Source organism: Hyla sarda, chromosome 5 (genome assembly GCF_029499605.1).
Source record: "Hyla sarda isolate aHylSar1 chromosome 5, aHylSar1.hap1, whole genome shotgun sequence".
Taxonomy (NCBI): Eukaryota; Metazoa; Chordata; class Amphibia; order Anura; family Hylidae; genus Hyla; species Hyla sarda.
The window spans coordinates 351137248-351149715 of NC_079193.1; the positions used below are offsets into that span (position 1 = coordinate 351137248).

Below are 12468 nucleotides of genomic sequence, written 5' to 3' on the forward strand. Positions count from 1 at the left end.
TCCAGACATTATGATGCCCCCACCATGATCACTGTAGGGATGGGTATTGGGCAGGTGATGGGCAGTGCCTGGTTTCCTCCAGACATGATGCTGCCCCCACCATGATCACTGTAGGGATGGTATTGGGCAGGTGATGGGCACTGCCTGGTTTCCTCCAGACATGATGCTGCCCCCCACCATGATCACTGTAGGGATGGTATTGGGCAGGTGAGGGGCAGTGCCTGGTTTCCTCCAGACATGATACTGCCTCCACCATGATCACTGTAGGGATGGTATTGGGCCGGTGATGGACAGTGCCTGGTTTCCTCCAGACATGATGCTGCCCCCACCATGATCACTGTAGGGATGGTATTGGGCAGGTGATGGGCAGTGCCTGGTTCCCCCCAGACATGCTGCTGCCCCCACCATGATCACTGTAGGGATGGTATTGGGCAGGTGATGGGCACTGCCCGGTTTCCTCCAGACATGATGCTGCCTCCACCATGATCACTGTAGGGATGATATTGGGCAGGTGATGGGCAGTGCCTGGTTTCCTCCAGACATGCTGCTGCCCCCACCATGATCACTGTAGGGATGGTATTGGGCAGGTGATGGGCAGTGCCTGGTTTCCTCCAGACATGATGCTGCCCCCACCATGATCACTGTAGGGATGGTATTGGGCATGTGATGGACAGTGCCTGGTTTCCTCCAGACATGATGCTGCCCCCCCCCCCCATGATCACTGTAGGGATGGTATTGAGCAGGTGATGGGCAGTACCTGGTTCCCCCCAAACATGCTGCTGCCCCCACCAAGATCACTGTAGGGATGGCATTGGGTAAGTGATGGACAGTGCCTGGTTTCCTCCAGACATGATGCTGCCCCCACCATGATCACTGTAGGGATGGTATTGGGCAGGTGATGGGCAGTGCCTGGTTTCCTCCAGACATGATGCTGCCCCCACCATGATCACTGTAGGGATGGTATTGGGCAGGTGATGGGCAGTGCCTGGTTCCCCCCAGACATGCTGCTGCCCCCACCATGATCACTGTAGGGATGGTATTGGGCAGGTGATGGGCACTGCCCGGTTTCCTCCAGACATGATGCTGCCTCCACCATGATCACTGTAGGGATGATATTGGGCAGGTGATGGGCAGTGCCTGGTTTCCTCCAGACATGCTGCTGCCCCCACCATGATCACTGTAGGGATGGTATTGGGCAGGTGATGGGCAGTGCCTGGTTTCCTCCAGACATGATGCTGCCCCCACCATGATCACTGTAGGGATGGTATTGGGCATGTGATGGACAGTGCCTGGTTTCCTCCAGACATGATGCTGCCCCCCCCCCCCCCCCCCATGATCACTGTAGGGATGGTATTGAGCAGGTGATGGGCAGTACCTGGTTCCCCCCAAACATGCTGCTGCCCCCACCAAGATCACTGTAGGGATGGCATTGGGTAAGTGATGGGCAGTACCTGGTTTCCTCCAGACATGATACTGCCTCCACCATGATCACTGTAGGGATGGTATTGGGCAGGTGACGGACAGTGCCTGGTTTCCTCCAGACATGATGCTGCCCCCACCATGATCACTGTAGGGATGGTATTGGGCAGGTGATGGGCAGCGCCTGGTTTCCTCCAGACATGATGCTGCCCCCACCATGATCACTGTAGGGATGGTATTGAGCAGGTGATGGGCAGTGCCTGGTTCCCCCCAGACATGCTGCTGCCCCCACCATGATCACTGTAGGGATGGTATTGGGTAAGTGATGGGCAGTACCTGGTTTCCTCCAGACATGATGCTGCCCCCACCATGATCACTGTAAGGATGGTATTGGGCAGCGCCTGGTTTCCTCCAGACATTATGCTGCCCCCACCATGATCACTGTAGGGATGGTATTGAGCAGGTGATGGGCAGTGCCTGGTTCCCCCCAGACATGCTGCTGCCCCCACCATGATCACTGTAGGGATGGTATTGGGTAAGTGATGGGCAGTACCTGGTTTCCTCCAGACATGATGCTGCCCCCACCATGATCACTGTAGGGATGGTATTGAGCAGGTGATGGGCAGTGCCTGGTTCCCCCCAGACATGCTGCTGCCCCCACCATGATCACTGTAGGGATGGTATTGGCTAAGTGATGGGCAGTACCTGGTTTCCTCCAGACATGATGCTGCCCCCACCATGATCACTGTAGGGATGGTATTGGGCAGGTGATGGGCACTGCCTGGTTTCCTCCAGACATGATGCTGCCTCCACCATGATCACTGTAGGGATGATATTGGGCAGGTGATGGGCAGTGCCTGGTTTCCTCCAGACATGCCGCTGCCCCCACCATAATCACTGTAGGCATGGTATTGGGCAGGTGATGGGCAGTGCCTGGTTTCCTCCAGACATGATGCTGCCCTCACCATGATCACTGTAGGGATGGTATTGGGCAGGCGATTGACAGTGCCTGGTTTCCTCCAGACATGATGCTGCCCCCCCCCCCCCCATGATCACTGTAGGGATGGTATTGAGCAGGTGATGGGCAGTGCCTGGTTCCCCCCAGACATGCTGCTGCCCCCACCATGATCACTGTAGGGATGGTATTGGGTAAGTGATGGGCAGTACCTGGTTTCCTCCAGACATGATGCTGCCCCCACCATGATCACTGTAGGGATGGTATTGGGCAGGTGATGGGCAGCGCCTGGTTTCCTCCAGACATGATGCTGCCCCCACCATGATCACTGTAGTGATGGTATTGAGCAGGTGATGGGTAGTGCCTGGTTTCCTCCAGACATGATGCTGCCCCCACCATGATCACTGTAGTGATGGTATTGAGCAGGTGATGGGTAGTGTCTGGTTTCCTCCAGGCATGATGCTGCCCCCACCATGATCACTGTAGGAATGGTATTGGGTAGGTGATGGGCAGTGCCTGGTTTCCCCCAGACATGATGCTGCCCCCACCATGATCACTGTAGGGATGGTATAGGGCAGGTGATGGACAGTGCTGGTTTCCTCCAGACATGATGCTGCCCCCACCATGATCACTGTAGGGATGGTATTGAGCAGGTGATGGGCAGTGCCTGGTTTCCTCCAGACATGATGCTGCCCCCACCATGATCCCTATATGGGATGCTCAAAATTAAGGCCAAAAACTTCAATCATGGTTTCATCAGACCAGGGAATTTCTTTGTAAACGTCAGGCAGGTTTCATGTAATTATTTCTGGCCATTCCGCCATAAAGCTCAGATTGTTTAAGTGCAGCAGTCCTGGCTGACCTACTGGAAGTTTCTCCCATCTGCTCACAGAATCTGAGGCTTGGTCAGAGGTTCGTTGTCATCGCTTTCCAATGCACATCTCTGATTACTCTGCTTTGTAAAAAAAAAATAAAAAAAAAATTATGTTTTAAAGCCGAACCGAACCGTATTCACCTCTGTACAGTTTTGAACCGTATACGGTTTGAAAACAGATGTCCGGTTGCATACAGTCTAATACGTTTTTTGAAAGAAAAAAAAAAAACAAAAAAAACATATGGTTTTATGTTCATCCTTGAATAAAGTTCTTCTTGTTCTATTTGTGGGAAGAACTTTCGGCCTGCACTGTGCATGTGCAAACTGCAAAACCGTATTGTGCAAACCGCAGGGAACCGTACGCACATACGGTTCAGTACGGTTCCCATAGACAACCATTTAAAAAATCTTATACGGGTTGTATCCAGTTTTTCACTTGAACATAAAACCATAGTAGACTACAGTTTTGTATACCGGAAAAGACCAGATAAAACCGTAAATGATGCAAAACGTACAAAACTAGATGCTACGGTTGGTATATGGTTTTCTATGAAATGTCTATACATACGGTTTGCAATACGGTTCCATACGGTTTTTTTCACTGAAGCCAGATACAGGATCCGCATTGCAAAAATGAGATGTGAATGCCGCCTTAGATAGAGTCCTGGTTGTTCCAAACTTCTTACTTTTATTGGGGACTTTCAATGCAGCATTCATTTTTTGTTCTCTTCAAGTTCTGTCTTCACACAATACAGCTTCTGAGCTCTACAGGCAGTTCTCTTCCCCTTGTTATTACAGGGTATTGGGTGCAGATTTCTTTTTTTGGCACAAGTCTGAAAGCTTTTTGAATACATTGTAGAGGAGGCAGTGTTTTTATAAGAAATATGTATTTCTAATTCTCAGCAACCTTTTAAACAAAACTGAAACTTAAAAGGAGTATTCCAGGAAAAAAAAACAAAAAAAAACAAAAATCTATTTTTATATATCAACTTGCTCCAGAAAGTTAAACAGATTTGTAATTACTTCTATTAAAAAAATCTTAATCGTTCCAGTTATCAGCTGCTGAAGTTGGGTTGTTTTTTTTGTCTGACCACAGTGCTCTCTGCTGACACCTCTGTCTCAGGAACAGTCCATAGTAGGAGCAAATCCCCACAGCAAATCTCTAATGTTTCAGACAGTTCCTGAGACAAGCAGAGGTGTCAGCAGAGAGCACTGTTGTCAGACAGAAAAGAACAACTCAACTTCAGCAGGTGATAACTACTGGAAGGATTAAGATTTTTCTCTTGGCATACCCCTTTAGAGTCTATTCACACGTACAGTATTCTGCACAGTTTTGATGCGCAGGATTTGAAGTGGTGTTCATTCAGTTTACATTCAGGAGAAAATCCTGCGCATCAAACCTGCCCAGAATCCTGTACGTGTGAATAGACCATTAAGGTTATGTTCACACAATATATTATTCCCAAAGGGAAAAAATACACTGCCATTTATACTGCACAATCCCCATGGGTAGCCTCAGTTTTACGCTGTGTATTTTGACACTCTGGACTGCACTTTCAATGGGACTAATTGACAATCTAACTTGCAATCCCAAGCAACACATTAAAGGGGTACTCCACCGGCCACTGTTCAGAACATTTCGTTCCGAAAGCTGTGTGTGTGCTGCGGGGGTCAGCCACGCACCCCCCCAATGCAAGTCTATGGGAGGGGGAGTGGCGTGACATCCCGAGGGGGCATAGCCGACCCCAGCAGCACGCACACAGCGTTTGGAACTAAATGCTCTGAACGCTGGCCAGTGGAGTACCCCTTTAAGGACACAAGTGACAATAATATACCTTAAAACATGTCAAAACAGTGTGAACAAGACCTTAGGGGCCCTAAACAAGGGATCAGAATGCTCTACCTTGTTGAATACAGGGTGAATGCAAAACTATGGTACAAAATTAGATCCTCGTATTCATAAGAGAACATACATTTATAGACATAAAAGATGCACTATCCATCCATGATTTATTTACACACCACAAACGTTACAAGTGATCTCCATCAGTGACCTGGCAGATATGTAGGTGGTGGCCCAGTTCTGTCCAGATGCCTCCAACATGGACTTCTCTGTGCTAGTGATATGTTGTGTCGATCAGATCTTGTGGCTGGGGGCCAGATATGTGGCTGGGGCCCATAAAAAGCAGTCAGAGGGTGTTTGATCTGGTGAGCCAGCGCAGCATCGGTAAATGGATGTTTCTGGCACAGCCGATCCAACTTACCTGGTAGAGTTTGGACAGAACTGGACTACCGCCTATACAGTGATCCCTCAACTTACAATGGCCTCAACATACAATTGTTACAACATATAATGGTCTTTTCTGAACCATTGTAACTTGAAACCAGACTAACATACAATGCTACAGACAGTCCAAATCTGTGAAACGTGTCAATGGCTGGAAGAACTGACCAATCAGAATGGGCATTTTACTGGTAAAACCCCTGTATTAGTGAAGTGTATGCACTGACTGGTGTCTGGTAGCGCCCCCTACAGTACAGGGTGGTAATACATGTTCTGTACTCATTACCTGTGCCAGGGTTAGCCGCTCCTTTGGACATCCGGTGAGGGCGGCTCCATGTTAAGAAGCTCCCGTCCTCTACATAGACAGCGATTACAGATCCCAGCAGATCTTTCTTACTTTTATATTTAAGGACTTGCATTATTTCTATTAGTTATCTAGTTATTTTTTAAAAGGAAAACTGTCACCACAAGGTACTGGCTGGTAGTGCGGGGGACACTGATCAATATGATGCCTACCATGCCCGGATCCGTCCAGCCGTTCGCCTGATATCTTCATTTTCCAAGATATGCAAATCATCTAACTAGCACAGGCGGGGTTACTGCCTTCATCTGGCACTGTGACATCAGCGCCGCTTGTACGCAGCACTGCCCGGCTTATGCATATTCATGCCCTCCCTCCGTATCTCCCTCTCCTCCCAGCTCTGTATGTGACTCCACTGCACTGAGGCCTCTTCTGAGTGAACACAGTGGAAAATGAAATGAAAATGAAGATATCAGGCGAACGGATGGACGGATCCAGGCATGGTAGGCATCATATTGATCACAGAGCACAAGAAACCAGATGGTCACTTCAATGGGATGGGGGTCTGCAGAGGTGGAAAAGATCTAAAAGAAAGAAATTACTGTGGTACAGCCAACATATTGTTAAAAGATGACTTTATTGAATTGTACAGAAAATGATAGTTGCTATTAAGTTATGTTTGTCTCAGACGATCTGTCCGGTGGTTTGGTTAGTTGGGCTGGTCCTGTAGAGCTTCAGCCATGAACAGCTTTCCTAGATTCTGAGAGGTGAATTCCTTAATATTCTGGATGTACGTGTTAATTTGACCTGTGAATAGAACATAAATACGATCAAAGGAAGTCCATGAATCCGATGGTCAAAAACAGTAAAAAAAAAAAAATGCAATAAAAAACAGCAAATTGTGAATGCTTTCGGACAAAGTTTAGGGGCACTGGGTCTACCACAGTTAGCAGAGCCAGCCTTTTGTGTTCATGAGACCATACATAGGGAGCGCCAGCTTTGTGTTCTCAAGACCATGCATAGGGGGCGCCAGCATTGTGTTCTCAAGACCATGCATAGGGGGCGCCAGCATTGTGTTCTCAAGATCATGCATAGGGGGCACCAGTATTGTGTTCCCAAGACCATGCATAGGAGCGCCAGCATTGTGTTCTCAAGACCATGCATAGGAGCGCCAGCATTGTGTTCTCAAGACTATACATAGGAGCGCCAGCATTGTGTTCCCAAGACCATGAATAGAGGGCGCCAGCATTGTGTTCTCAAGACCATGCATAGGGGGCGCCAGCATTGTGTTCTCAAGACTATACATAGGAGCACCAGCATTGTGTTCCCAAGACCATGCATAGGGGGCACCAGTATTGTGTTCCCAAGACAATGCATAGGAGGCGCCAGCATTGTGTTCTCGAAACCATGCATAGAGGCGCCAGCATTGTGTTCCCAAGACCATGCATAGGGGGCACCAGCATTGTGTTCCCAAGACAATGCATAGGAGGCGCCAGCATTGTGTTCTCGAAACCATGCATAGAGGCGCCAGCATTGTGTTCTCGAGCCCATGCATAGGGGGCGCCAGCATTGTGTTCTCGATCCATGCATAGGGGGCGCCAGAATTGTGTTCTCGAGCCCATGCATAGGAGCGCCAGCATTGTGTCCCTTTAGACTTTGCATAGTAGTACAAGCACTAAGTTCTTAAGACCATACAAAAAAAGCCTGCCCTGTGCTCAAGACCATACATAAAAATCTGAGCATCATGTCCTCGTCACCATGCATAGGAGCACCAGCATCATGTTGCGACCATGCATGGAAGAATCAGCACCGTGTCTCTAAGATCATGCACAGGAGCACCAGTACTGGGACATCTGGATTGTTGAAGTTCTAGGAAGCGGAAGAAAACCAAGTTATCATTGCTTCTGATTTATTCATCCACAGTCGATTTCCGGGTCTTTTATTTCAGTAGGTTACACCCTAAGGGTCTATTCACACGGCAGAATTTCCGCTTGGGAAATTCCGTCTCAAACTAAAGCCCATAGACTTCTATGGGATTCCGCATTCCCATTCACACTTCTGAATTTCCACTTGCGTAATATGTGCTTTAACCCCTTAAGGACGCAGGACGTAAATGTACGTCCTGGTGAGGGTACTTAACGCACCAGGACGTACATTTACGTCCTGTGCATAACCGCGGGCATCGGAGCAATGCCCGTGTCATGCGCGGCTGATCCCGGCTGCTGATCGCAGCCAGGGACCCGCCGGCAATGGCCGACGCCCGCGATCTCGAGGGCGTCCGCCATTAACCCCTCAGGTGCCGGGATCAATACAGATCCCGGCATCTGCGGCAGTGCGCGAATTGAATTAATGATCGGATCGCCCGCAGCGCTGCTGCAGGGATCCGATCATTCATAACGCCGCACGGAGGTCCCCTCTCCTTCCTCCGTCCGGCTCCCGGCGTCTCCTGCTCTGGTCTGTGATCGAGCAGACCAGAGCAGAAGATCACCGATAACACTGATCTGTTCTATGTCCTATACATAGAACAGATCAGTATTAGCAATCATGGTATTGCTATGAATAGTCCCCTATGGGGACTATTCAAGTGTAAAAAAAAAATGTAAAAAAATTTTAAAGTAAAAAAAAAAGTGAAAAATCCCCTCCCCCAATAAAAAAGTTAAACGTCCGTTTTTTCCTATTTTACCCCTAAAAAGCGTAAAAATTTTTTTATAGACATATTTGGTATCGCCGCGTGCGTAAATGTCCGAACTATTAAAATAAAATGTTAATGATCCCGTACGGTGAACGGAGTGAACGAAAAAAAAAAAAGTACAAAATTCCTACTTTTTTAATAAATTTTATTTTAAAAAAATTATAAAAAATGTATTAAAAGTTTTTTATATGCAAATGTGGTATCAAAAAAAAGTACAGATCATGGCGCAAAAAATGAGCCCCCATACCGCCGCTTATACGGAAAAATAAAAAAGTTAGAGGTCATCAAAATAAAGGGATTATAAACGTACTAATTTGATTAAAAAGTTTGTGATTTTTTTTAAGCGCAACAATAATATAAAAGTATGTAATAATGGGTATCATTTTAATCGTATTGACCCTCAGAATAAAGAACACATGTCATTTTTACCATAAATTGTACGGCGTGAAAACGAAACCTTCCAAAATTAGCAAAATTGCGTTTTTCATTTTAATTTCCCCACAAAAATAGTGTTTTTTGGTTGCGCCATACATTTTATGATATAATGAGTGATGTCATTACAAAGGACAACTGGTCGTGCAAAAAAACAAGCCCTCATACTAGTCTGTGGATGAAAATATAAAAGAGTTATGATTTTTAGAAGGCGAGGAGGAAAAAATGAAAACGTAAAAATTCAATTGTCTGAGTCCTTAAGGCCAAAATGGGCTGAGTCCTTAAGGGGTTAAAGGGGTACTCCGGTGAAGAACAATTTTTCTTAAATTAACTGGTGCCAGAAAGTTAAACAGATTTGTAAATTACTTCTATTTAAATATCTTAATCCTTCCAGTACTTAGCTGCTGTATACTACAGAAGGAGTTATTTTGTTTTTGAATTTCCTTTCTGTCCGACCACAGTGCTCTTTGCTGACACCTCTGTCTCAGGAACTGTCCAGAGCAGGATAGGTTTGCTATGGGGATTTGCTTCTGCTCTTGACAGTTCTTGAGACAGACAGAGGTGGTAGCAGAGAGTACTATGGTCAGACAAAGGAAATTCAAAAAGAAAAGAACTTTCTCTGTAGTATACGGCAGCTGATAAGTACTGGAAGGATTAAGATTTTTAAATAGAAGTAATTTACAAATCTGTTTAACTTTGTAGCAACAGTTGATTGGCAAAAAACATATATATACACACACACACACACACACATCTCTCGCTCTTATATATTTTATATAAATATATATATATATATATATATATATATATATATATATATATATATATATATATTTATATATTTTTTTTAAGAGTACCCCTTTAATTTGAGGCGGAATTCCACAATCGTAAATTCTGCAGTGTGTGTGAATAGACCCTTAGTCTAAACGCAATGGTTTCTGATGCGCTTGCAGGTGCAACTTCCTACCTACAGTCCTAACTTGACCAGAAGCAGCTTATATAGCAGATAAAAGCCATCCGTTTTATGTCCTTCCACCTAAACGTGGGTGCATTTTACAGCCCAGACTTACAGGCACACAACCTTATGGCAGGTTTTATAGCCTATAGATGATCAGGATGTATAATTCTTTACATGGCAGATTTACAGCCATTAATACTTTCTCGATCAGCAGATGCTTCGGAATTGATCCAATTCACATTTCCAATTTCCTAAGTGATCCGGAGCGGGTAACGGTAGCTGCCTCCGAGCCGGTGACATCATACACACGTGAAGTCCGCACAATGAGGGCCGTTTTTGTTAATGGGCACAGTTGCTAGCAATTACCAGCCATTTGTATATATACATTTGGGATGATGTCACGGGGCGAACACTTTTTGAATAGGAGTCTTTGTGTTTTATTTTTTTTCCCCTCCAGCTTAAGAGGCCTGTCACTTTAGCAGGAAAGAAAATTAGGTTCCAATTTCTAACTTGCAGGATATGAGAAGTGGCTTTGTCCAGATTTATGAAGAATAACTAGGTGTCTGGAACGTCTTGAGTTCACATGGGCATAGAAAATGATTAATATGTTCATGGCACAAGTTAGAATGTGGGAGTAATGGCCGCTACCTGGAAATGAAAGCCGACTCCTTACAGACAACCTGCACCCACGCAGCAGAGAACCCATATGGTGGCCAATCCTATATGTGCAAAAACATATCCAACCAATTCACCAGGGAACGTGCTACCATTTACCTTCCCATGGTGCCTGTTTTCAGGAACACATTAGGTTGTGTTCTCACACGCGTGGGCTTTACCCATTGCTGGTAGATGCAGCATTTTATGGGTTAAGTGCACAAACGTGTATTGTTTTTCATCCAGCACAAAGATCTGCGGTGACAATGAATGCATTGATGTGTCGCTGTCTCCTGCAGGGCTCGCTATCTATGTAGGACACATATAATATAGATATGCCCAATCCTGTATGAGGAGCCGGGCTGTGATAGAGGTGCTTAAAGGGGTTATCCAGGAAGAGAAAAACAGAGCCAATTTCTTTCAAAAACTGAGCTGAGGAACCACACCCAACCTGGAAACAGATAGGGAGTTTGGAAATAAATTTTTGAAACAAAATCCCCCCTTTAAAGGATTACTCCAAAGGATAGGAGATAAGATGTGATTGTGTGGGTCCCGCCGCTGGGACCCCCACGATCTCCATGCAGCACCACAGTATGCTTAGAATGCTGGGTTTGGATGGCGGCTGGAGACGTGACGTCACGCCATGCCTAATGCATTCATGTCTAGCGGTCACACCCCCTCCTATAGACATGAATGGAGGGGGCGTGGTGTGATGTCATGAGTGGGCGTGGCATTACATCTCAACCCACCCAGATGCGGCACAGGTGCTGCACAGAGTTTGCGGGGGTCCCAGCGGCGGGAGCCCCGCGATCAGACATCTTATGCCCTATCCTTTGGATAGGGTATGTGTGGGCGGAGTTCCCCTTTAATTCTATTCTATACAGTCATGGACATATCCTAAGGAGAGCAAAAGGGGTACTAAAAACCAATTACACATTTTAGGTCAATACACATAGAACCCTTTAACCCAGAAAGTGTCACCTTCGCTCAGATTAGGAGTAACTCTAATGTCCTGAAGTGAACACTTTTGGGATCAAAATATCAGGTTTTCAGGTGTTGGATTCCCAACCCTGTAGAACATGTACCTTAGGGTGTACGTAGCACAGCTATAGGGGAACATGTAGATTATGCCTGCTGTGCTCATGAGGAAGCACTGTGATATCTACACAGAACTGCCCATATCATTATGCTAAAGAGTGTCCATATCTCTTTAAAGATTTATGTCCCCATGTTCAGGTAAAGTGTACTACTGCAGAAAAGCTCCAAGCTTTAGGCTTTGAAATTGGGCAAAGTGTTCGCAATTATAGATATAACTGATAAAACCGAATCAGTACCCTCTATTCCCTCCCTGCATTTATCTCTATGAATACAGGGAGAACAGTGAGGACATACAGGTACAGCTGCACAGTCCCCTCTATTCCCTCCCTGCATTCATCTCTATGAATAGAGGGAGAACAGTGAAGACATACAGGTACAGTCCCCTCTATTCCCTCCCTGCATTTATCTCTATGAATACAGGGAGAACAGTGAGGACATACAGGTAAAGCTGCACAGTCCCCTCAGTCCCCTCTATCCCTGCATTTATCTCTATGAATACAGGGAGAATAGTGAGGACATACAGGTACAGCTGCACAGTCCCCTCTATTCCCTCCCTGCATTAATCTCTATGAATCCAAGGAGAACAGTGAGGACATACAGGTACAGCTGCACAGTCCCCTCTATTCCCTCCCTGCATTTATCTCTATGAATACAGGGAGAACAGTGAGGACATACAGGTACAGCTGCACAGTCCCCTCTATTCCCTCCCTGCATTCATCTCTATGAATAGAGGGAGAACAGTGAAGACATACAGGTACAGTCCCCTCTATTCCCTCCCTGCATTTATCTCTATGAATACAG

General features: G+C 46.2%; 1 protein-coding gene across 1 annotated transcript in view; it reads right to left on the reverse strand.

The window, feature by feature from the left end:
- Window positions 1-6451: 6451 nt before the first annotated feature.
- Window positions 6452-12468, reverse strand: part of EIF3H (eukaryotic translation initiation factor 3 subunit H) — a 189035-nt gene continuing 183018 nt past the window's right edge. The window contains 1 exon segment of the mRNA XM_056522639.1: window positions 6452-6640. Coding sequence (XP_056378614.1) covers window positions 6543-6640 — 98 coding nt within the window. The 3' untranslated portion in view covers window positions 6452-6542.